Consider the following 13,479-nt stretch of genomic DNA (forward strand, 5'->3'; position numbering starts at 1 on the left):
GAGCTACAGAAAGAATGTTTCTGGAGGGGACTAGAGCCGGTCTCGGGCGGCAGCAGCACCTCAGGTCGGAGGTGCTCAGACGGGTTTGACGTGAGTCCTTGGGCTCGGAGGGGGGCGGGGCCCGGCCAAGAGCGACCGGGCTCCCAGCGGGCGGGGCGGGGAGAGGAGAGAGCAGGCTCTCGGGGGGCGGGGCGACGCGAGGGGCGGGGCGACGCGCGGTCGACGTGGCAGACGCCGGGGCGTGCGCCTCCGGTGGCCATCTTGGAGGCGGGGTCGCGCGGCGTTGAGCTTCTGCCCGGCGTCTTCGTGGTTATCTCCGAGCCTTGCTCTTAGCTCTCGGAGCTTCACGTCCCCGCGCGTTTCACCTGCCACGCAGACGCTCCTTCGGGCCCCCAGGTGAGCGTCAGCTTGGCAGTGACGCGGGTGTTTGCGGGCGGCGGGGTGAGATGCGAGCGCCAACGGGCGCAGCCCCTGCCAGGTGGGCGGGCCGGCGCCCAGGGATGGTTTGGGTCGCGTCGGAGCCTCGGTGTCGTCGAGTCCGGGCGTGGGCTGTGCGAGCGTGCTTGGCCAGGCTGGCAGTCTCCCCCGCGCTCAGCCCTGTTGGGTGCGTGTTGTGGGTCCGGTTCTGGCCCTTTGCTCCAGAGCGCGGACCCAGACTGGCGCCCCGGACCGTTTGGCTCCGCCTTTCAGAGCGCTGGCTGTCGCGCGGGACCGGCGGCAGGCGCCCGCTGACCTTAGCCCGGCCCAGCCCAGCCTGGAGACGTGGCAGAGCCTGCGGGGAGACCGCCGCCTCCAGGAACAGGATTTCGGCCGTCCCGGCCTTCTCCCAGCTCTTGGGTGCACACACTGGGCACGGCCTTGGGAAGTAGCTGGTTTTTCCTAGGTTCCCCCAGCCGGGGCGAGCCGCTCTCGAGACGGTGTGCAGTTGCATTCTGCTGTCTCTTTGTTCCTTCCCTTCCCGGGGCCGGCTTCAGGCAAGTTAGCAGGAAAGGAAAGCTCCTATCCCAGATTGGCAGAATTATATATCCATTTCTGTCATTCAAAGTAGGTACTTTGAGAGGCAACGGGTACTTTCCCGCGAAAGTGACACATTTTGACAGTCCAGGCTTTCCCCCTTTGCAGCCATTATTTCATTCATTTAACGTTCATAGAAGTTTATTTTGGCATCAGAACTGAGAATGCAAAGACAAAACTCACATCCTGCTTTGGCACTGTTTTGTCTGTTAGTGGAGACCGTGTTTTGCACTAGTAGAATATGAATAATAATTGTTTTTAATCCTTTTGCATTCATCAAAGCTGCATTAGTCCATTTCTTTTTGTTTTTGTTTATTTCTGAGAGAGAGAGACAGACAGACAGCGTGAGCAGGGGAGGGTCAGAGAGAGAGGGAGACACAGAATCCGAAGACAAGTTCCAGGCTCTGAGCTGTCAGCACAGACCCCGACCCGGGGCTCGAACCCACGAACCGTGAGATCATGACCTAAGTAAGCTGCAGTCGGACGCTTAACGGACTGAGCCACCCTGGCGCCCCTCCATTTCTTTTATTGTATCCTAATAAGTAGGCATTCCCTTTTTTAACAGAAAAATCCTATAGGAAGCAAATTGGAAGAGGAGGGTCTGGCCAAAGACTGAGGGCTCAATTTTCTAAGCCATTTTTTATCAATTTCTTAAATGTTCATACATTAAGAATACTTTTTATGCTGAGACTTCTGCACTAAAACCTTTATCATTTGACATTTCACTGTGACTGCAATAGCTTTTCTTTATAGAAGGTTTAATGTTTATGCACACAGCATTTATCCAACATCATCATTAAGCTGTTTCTTAAATAGAGTATCTAATAAAGACTGAAAAAAATTGACGCTTTATTTTGGGTTATAGGTTGTTTTCACTGCATAGCTTATTTTGCTAACACATCCGTTAATTTTACAGATCAAGATTATCTTAAACTTGACTTCCACCAGCCAATGGAAGGATTTAGCAGCACCTGTAGGAGGAAACTGAATTACCAATAGAAAATGGGGCGATGAAAAGAGGTAGCCTTCACAGGGAGCAATAAAGTCCCCACAAGGACATTTGTGTTCAAGGTTATTGCCCTTGGGTGTATAGGTACTGAATGAAAGGATTTTACCTCCCTGATCCCTGTTCTTTCTTGATGACATAGATGTTTCTTCTACATTCATAACCAAACTTTTTGAAAGTGTTTTGTGTTTCTGCCTCACCTTCTACTCCTTAGACTGGTTGAAACTGCCTTCTAGCCCCACTCTTTCCATGGAAACAGCTCTCACTGCACTCATATCTTAGTTTCAGAAATACATGGAATTTTTCAAATATCGTTGTTTGGCATTTCCACAGCATTTGATACCACTGCCTCTTCCCGCTGTGAAACTCTTCTTTGGCATTTGGCCACCACAGTCTCCTGGTTTTCTTCTTTTAGTTCATCTCCCACTTCTCATTAAGCTCATCTTTCTGCCAGACTATTTTTCAAGGATTGATTGAGTTATCTTCTCTTTTCATTTGGTATTCTCCTTTTAGGTAACCTCATCCCAGTAAATATGACTTTAGAGGCTATCAGTAAACTGAAGAAATCCACACCCACACTTACTCTGAAACTGCAGACCAAGTCAGATATCTCTACTTGGGTGTTTCAAGGAGCTTAAACTCAACATGTCCAATATTAAACAGTGTGTAATGCCCCCTTCCCCAAAAAGAAGACCTCAAACACCTTGACCTTTTCCTGCATTCCTGTCTTCATGAACGGTGTAGACATCTGTGCAGTTGTGCAAATCGTGCCTCTTCCTGTCACTACATCCATGTCCAGTCCTTGAGTCTACCTCCTGTCCTCTTCTCCTGTACTTGAGAGCCGCTTGTCTAGAGTGTTATATGAATTCTATCCTTCTTAATAGTCTTTCTGCCTTTACTCTGACTGCCCTGTGTCTCCATCTGCGTACTGTGGTCAAAGGAATGTTCTCATGTTTGGAACACAAATGTGAATTGGCAAAAGCTGGAATTAGCCTTAGATTAGCTTTCAGCAGACCAGTAGCTAACTGTGGCACATCTATGAGATGGAATACTATTCAGCAGTTAAAAATACCCAACCAGTGATAGATCCAACAGCTTGGATGGATCTCAAGACCATTGTGCTGAGTGAAAGAAAAAGCTGATCTCAAAATATTACATGCTGTATGATTCTATTTAGGTAACATTTCATGAAATGAGAAAATGATAGTGAATAAATAGTCAGTTGCCACGGCTTATGGTTAGTAGAAGGATGTGCAAGGGAGCACTGTGAGGGAGTTTCTTCAGGGTAATAGAACAGTTCTGTAACCTGATTGTGGTGTTGGTTACATGAGTCTTTGCAGATGATGAAATTTCATAGAATTACATACACACAGACATACACCCATGTGAAAACAGATGAAAATCCAAATGAAATCTGTAGTTACTCGTATTGCACCAGTGTTAATTTCCTGGGTTCCCCGGGTTCTCTGGTCTATTTTGCATCTTTCTGTGAATCTAAAATTTCTTAAAAAAATTTTTTTAAGGCTTATTTAGTTTTGAAAGAGAGGCAGAGAGAGAAACAGAGCATGAGTGGGAGAGGGGCAGAGAGTGAGGGAGACACAGAATCCAAAGAAGATCCAGGCTCTGAGCTGTGACCACAGAGCCTGATGAGGGGCTCGAACCCACGAACTGTGTGATCATGACCTGAGCCAAAGTTGGACGCTTAACCTATGGAGCTACCCAGGCACCTCTAAAATTTCTTTTAAAAAGTTAAGACAGAAGACAAATATTTCATCTCCAGCTTGAGTGCTGTATGGTGCTTTTCTCTTTTTGAAAAACCCAACTCCTTGACCTGGTGTAAAGTTAACCATGGTGTGGGCTCTTGCCTGTGTCTCCAGTCTTAATTCTTCTTTTCTGTTTGGTGCACATGGGTTTTCTTGAATGTGTCCTGTCCCCTCTCCCCTCCCCACCCCCAGGGCTTGTTTACCTCCTCCTGGTATTTTTACTTTGTCTGGGACCTTCTCTACTTAATTCTTTTCCCTTGCTTAATTCTATACATCTTTCAGATCTCTGCTTATATGTGATTTCCTTTCCTCCATTTCAACTCAAAATTGTATTCCTCTCAAGGCTGTGTTCTTACCCACCGAGCACATAATTCAGTTCATTGCCCATGGGTGGTATTATTGAGTTGTCTCACACTGGACTGTACGTATCCTGTTTGTTTCTGCATATATTGTATGCACACAGGTCCCGGTACAGTGCTTGGCACTGTTGACTTTAAATATTTGTTAAATAAGTAAAAACATCAAAAGCAAATTCCGAAGTTTTATTTGGAAGTTTTGATTTTATATTTGAGACAGGCTTGAAAATTTTTCATTTTTGAGGAAATTTTCCCATATTTTGTAGTTCATTATTATCTTAGGACCATATAACACTTTTGCTGAAGTTAGTGTTTCCAGTACATGAGACATATCACTTAGCAGTTACTGTGGTTTAAAATGTGAACTAGAGATACTGGGAATGGAGCACATTTCGAGTTTATTTTCATGTTAACAGAAATAGCCCACATATAATACTTTATGGGGAGAGAAGTAATATTAATAATACTTAATAATAGGGGCACCTGAGTGGCTCAGTCATTAAGTGTCTGACTCTCGATTTCGGCTCAGGTCATGATCTCAGGGCTGTGAGAGCGAGCCCTGTGTCGGGCTCCACGCTAGGTGTGGAGCCTGCTTAAGTTTCTCTCCCCTCCCTCTTCAAAATACTTAGTAATACTTAATGACTAATGATTCATTTTTACTTTAAATGTAACAGTAACTGGAATCTAGATATCAATCTTATATACATTCATGTGAGAAAATTATATTGGTAATTTACTATTTGAAGTTTATGGATAATTAGTTAACTTCAAATTATTTCCTAATTACCAAATATGTGTATGGAATATCTCATATGTGCATATTAAACATAGTCACAGACTATTTTCCTAGGAATTTGGACAGATCCTTTATGTAGAAGTAAATGGCATTATAAATAGCAAAGACAGATCTCTGTCTCTTGATTATTTTCTATAATCATTCTCTAGAAATACACATGATTACTGTGCAGTATTTATTACATTTTTATACCTTTGCAGTAAACTGTAACTGAAGAAAAATGATGGAAGAGAGTGGAATAGAGACCACCCCGCCGGGGACCCCTCCGCCACATCCTGCGGGACCCGCCGCGGCCACTGTGTCTTCCACGCCCCTTCCTTCAGGTACGTGGAGCTTTCTGGTGTCTGGTGTGTCTGGAGGGCGGTGGAGACGCTTCACTTTTCTCAGAGTCAGGTAGAAGATGACTACATATTTTACAAGTCCCGTCATCTTTGCTAGGACGAAAGGAAGCATCCTTTCTTATTTAAGCCTCAAGGTAGAAAACTTGTTATGTTCTGCTTTGGGTCAAGTTTTGTTCTTAATGTTTATACTGACTATAAATCATCGTCCTATGACAAAAATATCCTAAAACACACGCATTAGTTTTGACTCATGTTCTGAGAGTTTGATGATTAACTTACCAAAATATTTGAGCCAGTATGTAGGTTTTTATGCTGAAGTCAGCAGGGGTGAAAAATAGCTCTATTTTATTAAGAATGTTTCCAAAATGAATGAAAACACAAGGATCTACTTATGAATGGGGCTGTAACTTAATTCTATACAGCTGCTGCTTTTGCTTAGGGGAATTGAAAGTCATTTGCAGTCAGTTATACTTGTGTATTTCAGATTACACATTTTAAATTAATTACTCAGTTACGGATTGATAATTTTTAAAATTTTGCAAGACAGATGTGACAAGATACTTTGCAAAAAGCATTTGCAGTTTTGTGTTTTATTTTCCTTCCCACCTATTTTTTTTTTTTTTTTTTAGCTGCAACTAGTTCTTTTTCTTCTCCAAACGTGTCCTCCATTCAGCCCTTGGCGCAGCATGTGTACTCCACCCCTCAGCCACCCCTGGCTCCTGTGAGGCCCTCTGCGCCCTTGGTGCCGCCTTCACCTGTCCCTCCCGTCGCAGCCCTTGCTGCTTCTGTACCGCCTCCGGGGGCTCCAGCACCTGCTGCCGCCTTCACTAACCCTCCTCTGTCTCACTTCCCCCCTCCATCTTCTGCCCCAAACACTCTTTTGTCCGCACCCTCTTCCGGTCCTCCCACATCGGGATTTTCTGTTGGAGCGACTTACGACATTACAAGGGGACATGCGGGAAGAGCTCCCCAGACACCCCTGATGCCGTCGTTCTCTGCACCTCCTGTAACAGGTAACTCTCTCTTACTGATACTTGGAATTAAATGGCTGTAGGTAATGTTTGAGTAATGTTATTTATTTTTTTTAAATAACTGCTCTATTGAGAAATAACTTACGTACAATACAATTCACCTCTTTAAAATATATAATTCAGGGGTGTCTGGGTGGCTCAATCGGTTAAGCGTCTGACTTCGGCTCAAGTCATGATCTCATGGTTCGTGGGTTCGGGCCCCGCGTGGGGCTCTGTGCGGACAGCTCAGAGCCTGGAGCCTGTTTCAGATTCCATGTCTCCCTCTCTCTCTGACCTTCCCCTATTCATGCAGTCTCTCTCTCTCTCTCTCTCTTCCTCTCTATCTCTCAGAAAAAAAAACAAACAAACCCATAAAATATAGAATCCAGTAGTTGTCACAGTATGTACAGAGTCATGTAACCATTGCCATCATCAGTTTGGAGCTTTTTAATCACCCCCCAAAAGAAGCCCTATTGCTATTAACAGTCACTCCTGACTTGCTCCCACTTTTCACAGACCGAAAAACCATTCATCTGCTTTTGTCTCTATGAATTTGCCTATTTTGCACGTTTCAGATAAATGGAATCATGCAGTGTGTGGCTTTTGCGACAGGATTCCTTCACTTAGCATATTTTTCAGGTTCACCCACATTGTAGCATGTATCTGTACTCTCTTATTTGTCATGGCTGAGTAATCCTCCATCGTATGGCTATTTCTTCCACATTTTGATTATTTCATCAGTTGATGAGCTTTATCTTGTTTCCACGTTTTGATATTATGCATACTGCTTTTATGAACATTGGTGTACAAGTTTTCTTGAGGACATGTTTTCAGGTCTCTTGGGTGTACACCGAGGCTCGGAATTGCTGGCTTTGAGAGAATGCTGGACTGTTTTCTTGGTACTGTTTCACTTTCTCCTCAGCACTGTTTGAGTGTTTCCGTGTCTCTGTATTACGTGTTTTTTTTTTTTTTTTTTAACTTTTTTTTTTTTCTCTGTATTATTTTTTTCTCTTTTCTTTAGACTCTGGAGTGTTCCATTCTCATGTTTTGACATTTTGATATTATGCATACTGCTTTTATGAACATTGGTGTACAAGTTTTCTTGAGGACATGTTTTCAGGTCTCTTGGGTGTACACCGAGGCTCGGAATTGCTGGCTTTGAGAGAATGCTGGACTGTTTTCTTGGTACTGTTTCACTTTCTCCTCAGCACTGTTTGAGTGTTTCCGTGTCTCTGTATTACGTGTTTTTTTTTTTTTTTTTTTTAACTTTGTTGTTTCTCACTGCATTATTTTTAGCTCCTTCCTTTAGACTCTGGAGTGTTCCATTCTCATGTTTTGACATTTAAACTATTGAAATACAGCTGTTGTTAATTTAGTAAATGATTAACTTTATATGTTGTAAAATGTAGATGTTTAGTAAATGCAGTGCAGGTTTTCTTAGAAACACCAGGGTGAAACTTGAGAGTTTTTTAAAGCTTTACTTGAAAGGTTATATGGACAGAATGGTTCAGGGAATAGTTTTATTTGCCAGGTAAACATTTAAAGACAAATAAAAGCTCACATATATATGCCTTAAGTTTGTGGAGTTCGGCCATCTTCCTTGTGTAAGTTGGTTACAACTACTTTTTTGTCTTTCCCGAATGGTTATTGAAAACCAGGATCAAAACTGCATCCTTGTCATCTTCTGCCTGTTCCTTCTCCTTTTAGAAAAAGCAGCTTTGTTGTGATTTTTATTACCCAAATGTTTTGCTTATCTATGTTTACAAACAGAACTTTTCGCACAGTTTAAGTATTATATCTAGGTCTATGAACATGTGAATTTTCTGTTCTGAGTTAAAGTAGGGCACGTGGAATATGTACTCATTGTTACACTCTTTCATATGATGGGCTTGGGTGCTCACATCAATTAGTTTTATGCATTAAAGGGATTAGAATTACACCTCCCCACATCCAAGTATTAAATAGGGCCATTAGGAAGTACTTTTTGATATGTATTTGGTCCGTTTTTAGGACACTTCATAAAAAAACCTACAAAAAGGGAAAGAGATTTGTTCTTTGAAATCTTGTTTCATATGTATTTTATAAAGATTTAGGTGATTCTTGGAGTACATAACTCAGTCTTGAAATGCCTGAGTATAGGGGTGCCTTGGTGGCTCAGTTGGTTAAGCGTAGGACTTCAGCTCACGTCATGGTCTCACGGTTTGTGAGTTCTAGCCCCGTATCTGGCTCCATGCTGACAGCAAAACCTGCTTCCGATCCTCCGTCCCCCTTCCCTCTATGGCCCTCCCCGGCTCATGTGCGCTCGCTCGCTCTCTCAAAAATAAACAGACATTAAAAAAAATTTTAACAAATGCCTGAATATATATTTACGTTATTGAAGCTGTTTTGAGCTACTCATCTCATATATCTTTTTTATAGGAAATAGTTAATGAAATAAATTACACATATTAGAAATGTTTGCCGATTACCAGGTATTTTGCCGACTCCCATTACTCAGCAAGCCAGTTTGACATCTGTGGCACAGGGGCCTGGAACCACGTCAGCCATTACTTTTCCGGAGGAACAAGAGGATCCCAGAGTTGTTAGGGGTCAGGATGAAGCGTCTGCTGGTGGAATCTGGGGTTTTATTAAGGTAAGGGGTATGTAGTTAAAAAACTATGCTGAACTTTTTAGTTATAAAATTCTTAGATGTTCATTGGAATAATTTTGAAAGTACAAAATGGTATAAGGAAAAAGTAAAAATTCGTTTTAGTCTTATAACCAGGTTTTTTTTTCAGTTGCTCTCAATCTTTTTTGTGTGTTTATATGTGTATATATATCTTTTTCAAAATAAAAGTCAAAATGGGGGTAGTGACATGTGGACACTGTTTTGTGTTTTGTCTTTTTTTTTTCACTTTTTTTTTTATTATAGGAGAATCTTGCAAACAAAAAAATTCTCAAGACCCAAAGTTTTTTTTTTTCTTTCTTTTTTCTTTTAAGACCCTTATTTTTGAACACGTTAAATAAGGAATGTCCTCATACCAGACCACATAAGGTAGTAATAACAAAGTGAACACAACGTATACGAAGCCTAATAACAGTTCTGGGATTCTAATATGTTTTGAAAATTAGCATTTTGGCATTCAGAATGTCTCTATTTTAGGTTTTTACTTTTCAAAGCACTTATTTTTTTCTTTTTTTTCTCCTTTTTTTTCTTTCAAATAGTTTATTGTCAAATTAGTTTCCACATAACACCCAGTGCTCATCCCCACAAGTGCCCTCCTCCATGCCCCTCCCTCCCCCCCCCCACATCCATCAGTCCTCAGTTTTTGTCAGCATTCAAGAGTCTCTCATGGTTTGCCTCTCTCCCTTTCCCCCACCATTTCCCCCCTTCTTCTCCCCCTTGTTCCTCAGTTACATTCATCCTAATCCTCCTATACGTGCAAACATATGATATTTGTCCTTCTCTGCCTGACTTATTTCACGAAGTATGTCTTGTTTGTCTTTATTCAGCATATAGCAGGAACATCTTCGCAGCCATAAATATTCTTCAGAAGTTTTCTTTATGGCTGCTTTGCCCTTCATGCCATGGCATTTATTTCCCATATTTTGCTAATGTATTTTAGCCGTCTCTAATTGTAATTCTTACCAGTGCAACTCTGATGAGCACTCTTGTAGGCAAATCTTTATGCTCATCTCTGTTTTGTCGAGGTTGAGTTCTGATGAATGTCAGAGTGAACAGAGTGAATGTCTGACTATCCCAGCATTTTTCATTTGTCAGCCCTGATTATGGATTTGAAATATAACTTTTTTTGATTTGACAAACAAAAAACATATCTTTTTTTTTTTAATTTTTTTAATGTTTTATTTATTTTTGAGAGAGAGAGACAGTGTGAACAGGGGAGAGTCAGAGAGAGAGGGACAGAGAATCCGAAGACAGACTCCAGGCTCTGCGCTAGCTGTCAGAACAGAGCCCGATGTGGGGCTTGGACCCACAAACCGTGAGATCATGACCTGAACTGAAGTTGGATGCTTAACCAACTGAGCCACCCAGGCGCCCCAAAACATATCTTGTTTTAATTTGCGTTTCTTTGGTATCAAATTTGAACATTTTTTCACCTGATTTTTTTGTTTCCATTCATGTTTTTTTTCCTTAGGTCTCTAGTCTTGTTCTTTGCCCATTTTTGAATTGGGATGATTTTTCCTCTCTGAACAAAAATTCATAAGAGCCCCTAGTGCAGTAAGAATATTTTATTATCTGCATCATATGTTGCAGTTTTCTCTCTTTTTATTATACATTTGAATTGTATTACACCTTTTTTACACAACATCTAAATTTTCAGAAGTTCTTCATATCAGTTTTGGGTTTTTTTCGTTATTTTATGTTAACAATGACCTTTTCCTACCACACTATATCATGAATGATTTTCTGTGATTTTTTCTAATTCTTTTATGGTTTCATTTTTTAATACCTACCAGTTTATTGTTGCTGATACTTTATTACATGAAGTAGAAGTCAGACTTAATTTTCTTCCAGCCACTTACTTGACTCTGGCAATATCATATCCCAGGGTTTTGATATCTCATCTTTATGTTAATTATGAAATTGTGTGTTAATGTCATTATCTGAACTCTGTTCTGTTCCACTCTTTGGCCCGGCACTGCAATAGTAAGTACCTCACGAATGTGATTACTGTTAACTCTGTTTATTATATGTACTGAAAGTCTACTCTGTGCTCAGGTGGGGATGAGTAAGATAGAAAGGTCAGTGCCAAATGCCTGCTTTTGTAATGATATATCAGTATTTAATTTTTAAGTTTGCAGATTTTTCTTAAAAAGTTTTCTTTACTAGTCTTCTGCATTTATTTTTCTTAATGAATTTTGGAATCACTGTGACAAAGTTTCTCCCAGTATTCTGCTGAGAGTTTGGCTGAAATTTAATCATATGTTAAACTTATTTTTTAATTGCTAAGTAGCTAACTTAGTTACAATGTTTGAGCTTTATGTTACACAGAGATGGCATTTTTCTTACCTTCCTTTTTTTTTTTTTTTTTTTTTTAACCCTTCTGTACTTTTTAAAGGTTTTCCTTATAGAGGGATCACTACTACTTTCCACTGTTATGAGCTTCTGTCAGTGTGTCTGTCACTAGTTGTAACACTCATTCAACTCTACAAGTCTTGTAAGGAGTTCTTCTAATACTCTGCCTAATATTGGTTGACAGTTTTAAATATCACCGTTAAGAACTCAGCTTTTTCTGAATCCCCTTAGTTCAGTGGTAGCTTGGAAAAGGTGGAATGGTGGCCTGCTAGTCACATGCCATCTCAGGAGACCCTGCTCCTTAGCTTACCCTGGGAGAAGTATGGCACAAGAAGGGAGCACTCAGACCTGGTTCCTTCTGCTGAATAGGTGGTTTTAAGAATTCAGAGGAATGGGTGTGGATTAAAAGAGAGAATTTGGGAATGAACATAACAAATAGAAGTTGGAATAAAGAAGAAACATAGCAAACCAGTAGAACATAGCAGAATAATGCATGTTAATGAGGGAATAAGGATGAGAGGTATTACCATTTTTATTTTTTGGTTAGGGAACCAAGTATGAATCCATGGAGACATCTCATTACAGTTTTTATTGATGGATTAGTTTTGCATAGTCTTTCATATAAATAAGTAGAAATGCAGTACAATAAGAATATGTACATGCAGAGAAATGAATGTGTATATATGTGGAAATTGAATACATATGAATCTATACATCCATGAAAGGAATACCTCCACATATCCTGTGTGGATATACAGGCCACTGGGGTCTGTCGACTGCCGTGGGTCTGTGATGAAAGGAGAAATTGAGAGTAAGCATTTTGAAATCTTAATAGCATTTTGACATTGCCGTAACCATGTTTTTCTTACATTTTACAAAATTACAGGTCTTCCGTGTATCAGAAACTTCAAAAGTTTTCTTCCACCGTCAGGTGTTCTTTACTTAGAATGGGCCTTTATATATTAATTTGTCTTGTGCAGGGTGTGGCGGGAAATCCCATGGTGAAATCTGTGCTTGACAAAACAAAGCATTCGGTAGAAAGCATGATTACAACGTTGGACCCTGGCATGGCTCCATATATCAGTATGTACTTAAGATAGAGCTGCATTTGCTGTATGGTTTTAAAGTATGTGCTTTTGTCAGCCACTCACTGTCATTCCAGAGTCTTGTAATCAGTGGAAATCATCTTACGTTCTTGATCATAAGTCTTAGCGTTGACATTCTTAACTTTTTCTTTGTCACAAATAAATTTTGAAAACCCCGCAGAAGGGACTCTGGGAGGAGTAAAACCCATATGAACTTGTATACTGATTAGTATACTTGTTTGTTTGTTTGTTTTTTATGTTTTTTTTTTTATTTGTGAGAGAGAGAGAGACAGCGTGAGCAGGGGAGGGTCAGAGAGAGAGACACAGAATCTGAAACAGGCTCCAGGCTCTGAGCTGTCAGCACAGAGCCCAACGTGGGGCTCCAACCCATGAACCGTGAGAACATGACCTGAGCCAGAGTCGGACGCTCAACTGACTGAGCCACCCAGGCGCTCCGTGATTAGTATACTTGTAATTAGTGTATATTAATTGTAAATGTGGTTGGTCTTGTTTTGTATGAATTTTATTTTATTCACTATTGACATTTGATGTGATGCTTTGTTTATATTTGATTTTGATAATTCTCCAGTTATCTATTTTAATTAAATGGGATTATGCTTACCCTGGGAATAATATTTTTAGAGGAAGTTAATCTGTTTACTAATAATGTCTGATTACTAGATCTGTTGGGGAAGCTATTTTACTCACCTTTGAATTCCTATTACCAAGAATCCTCCAGACAGATGATGTAGACATACATGCCATGCCACTTAATTTTGCATGTACATATCCCAGTATGTGAAGAAGCATAATCGTTAGCAGGATCAGTGACCAATTATTAGTATTTCTGTTAAAGATAACAACTTACAAGTCACAGCCATGCATCAGGTACTTGAACAGAGATTTTTAGTACCAATAAAAAGTTAGTAGCTTTCAGAAGTCTTCATATTGTTGGTGGTTGGCTAGTAAGCATCAAAGGACAAGACCTAATTGTAATGAGTATCATTTTTAAATGCTTGCTGTGCCCGGCAGTAATTCTCATAAGAACTCTGCAAGTTAAGTATTTTTTTTTTACGTTGGAGATGCAGAAC

General features: G+C 40.6%; 1 protein-coding gene across 2 annotated transcripts in view; it reads left to right on the forward strand.

The window, feature by feature from the left end:
- Positions 1 to 274: 274 nt before the first annotated feature.
- PRRC1 (proline rich coiled-coil 1) overlaps positions 275 to 13,479 on the forward strand; it is a 37,385-nt gene continuing 24,180 nt past the window's right edge. The window contains exons 1-6 of one of the 2 annotated variants that reach the window (XM_039236693.1): positions 275 to 396; positions 1,931 to 2,034; positions 5,136 to 5,258; positions 5,906 to 6,289; positions 8,758 to 8,918; positions 12,284 to 12,386. In XM_039236693.1, the coding sequence (XP_039092624.1) occupies positions 5,156 to 5,258; positions 5,906 to 6,289; positions 8,758 to 8,918; positions 12,284 to 12,386 (751 nt within the window). In that variant the 5' untranslated portion in view covers positions 275 to 396; positions 1,931 to 2,034; positions 5,136 to 5,155. The remainder of the gene's footprint in view (positions 397 to 1,930; positions 2,035 to 5,135; positions 5,259 to 5,905; positions 6,290 to 8,757; positions 8,919 to 12,283; positions 12,387 to 13,479) is intronic. The other variant, XM_039236692.1, reaches the window with a different exon arrangement.

This window comes from Hyaena hyaena, unplaced genomic scaffold (assembly GCF_003009895.1).
Source record: "Hyaena hyaena isolate Hyena2069 unplaced genomic scaffold, ASM300989v1 scaffold_115, whole genome shotgun sequence".
Lineage (NCBI taxonomy): Eukaryota > Metazoa > Chordata > Mammalia > Carnivora > Hyaenidae > Hyaena > Hyaena hyaena.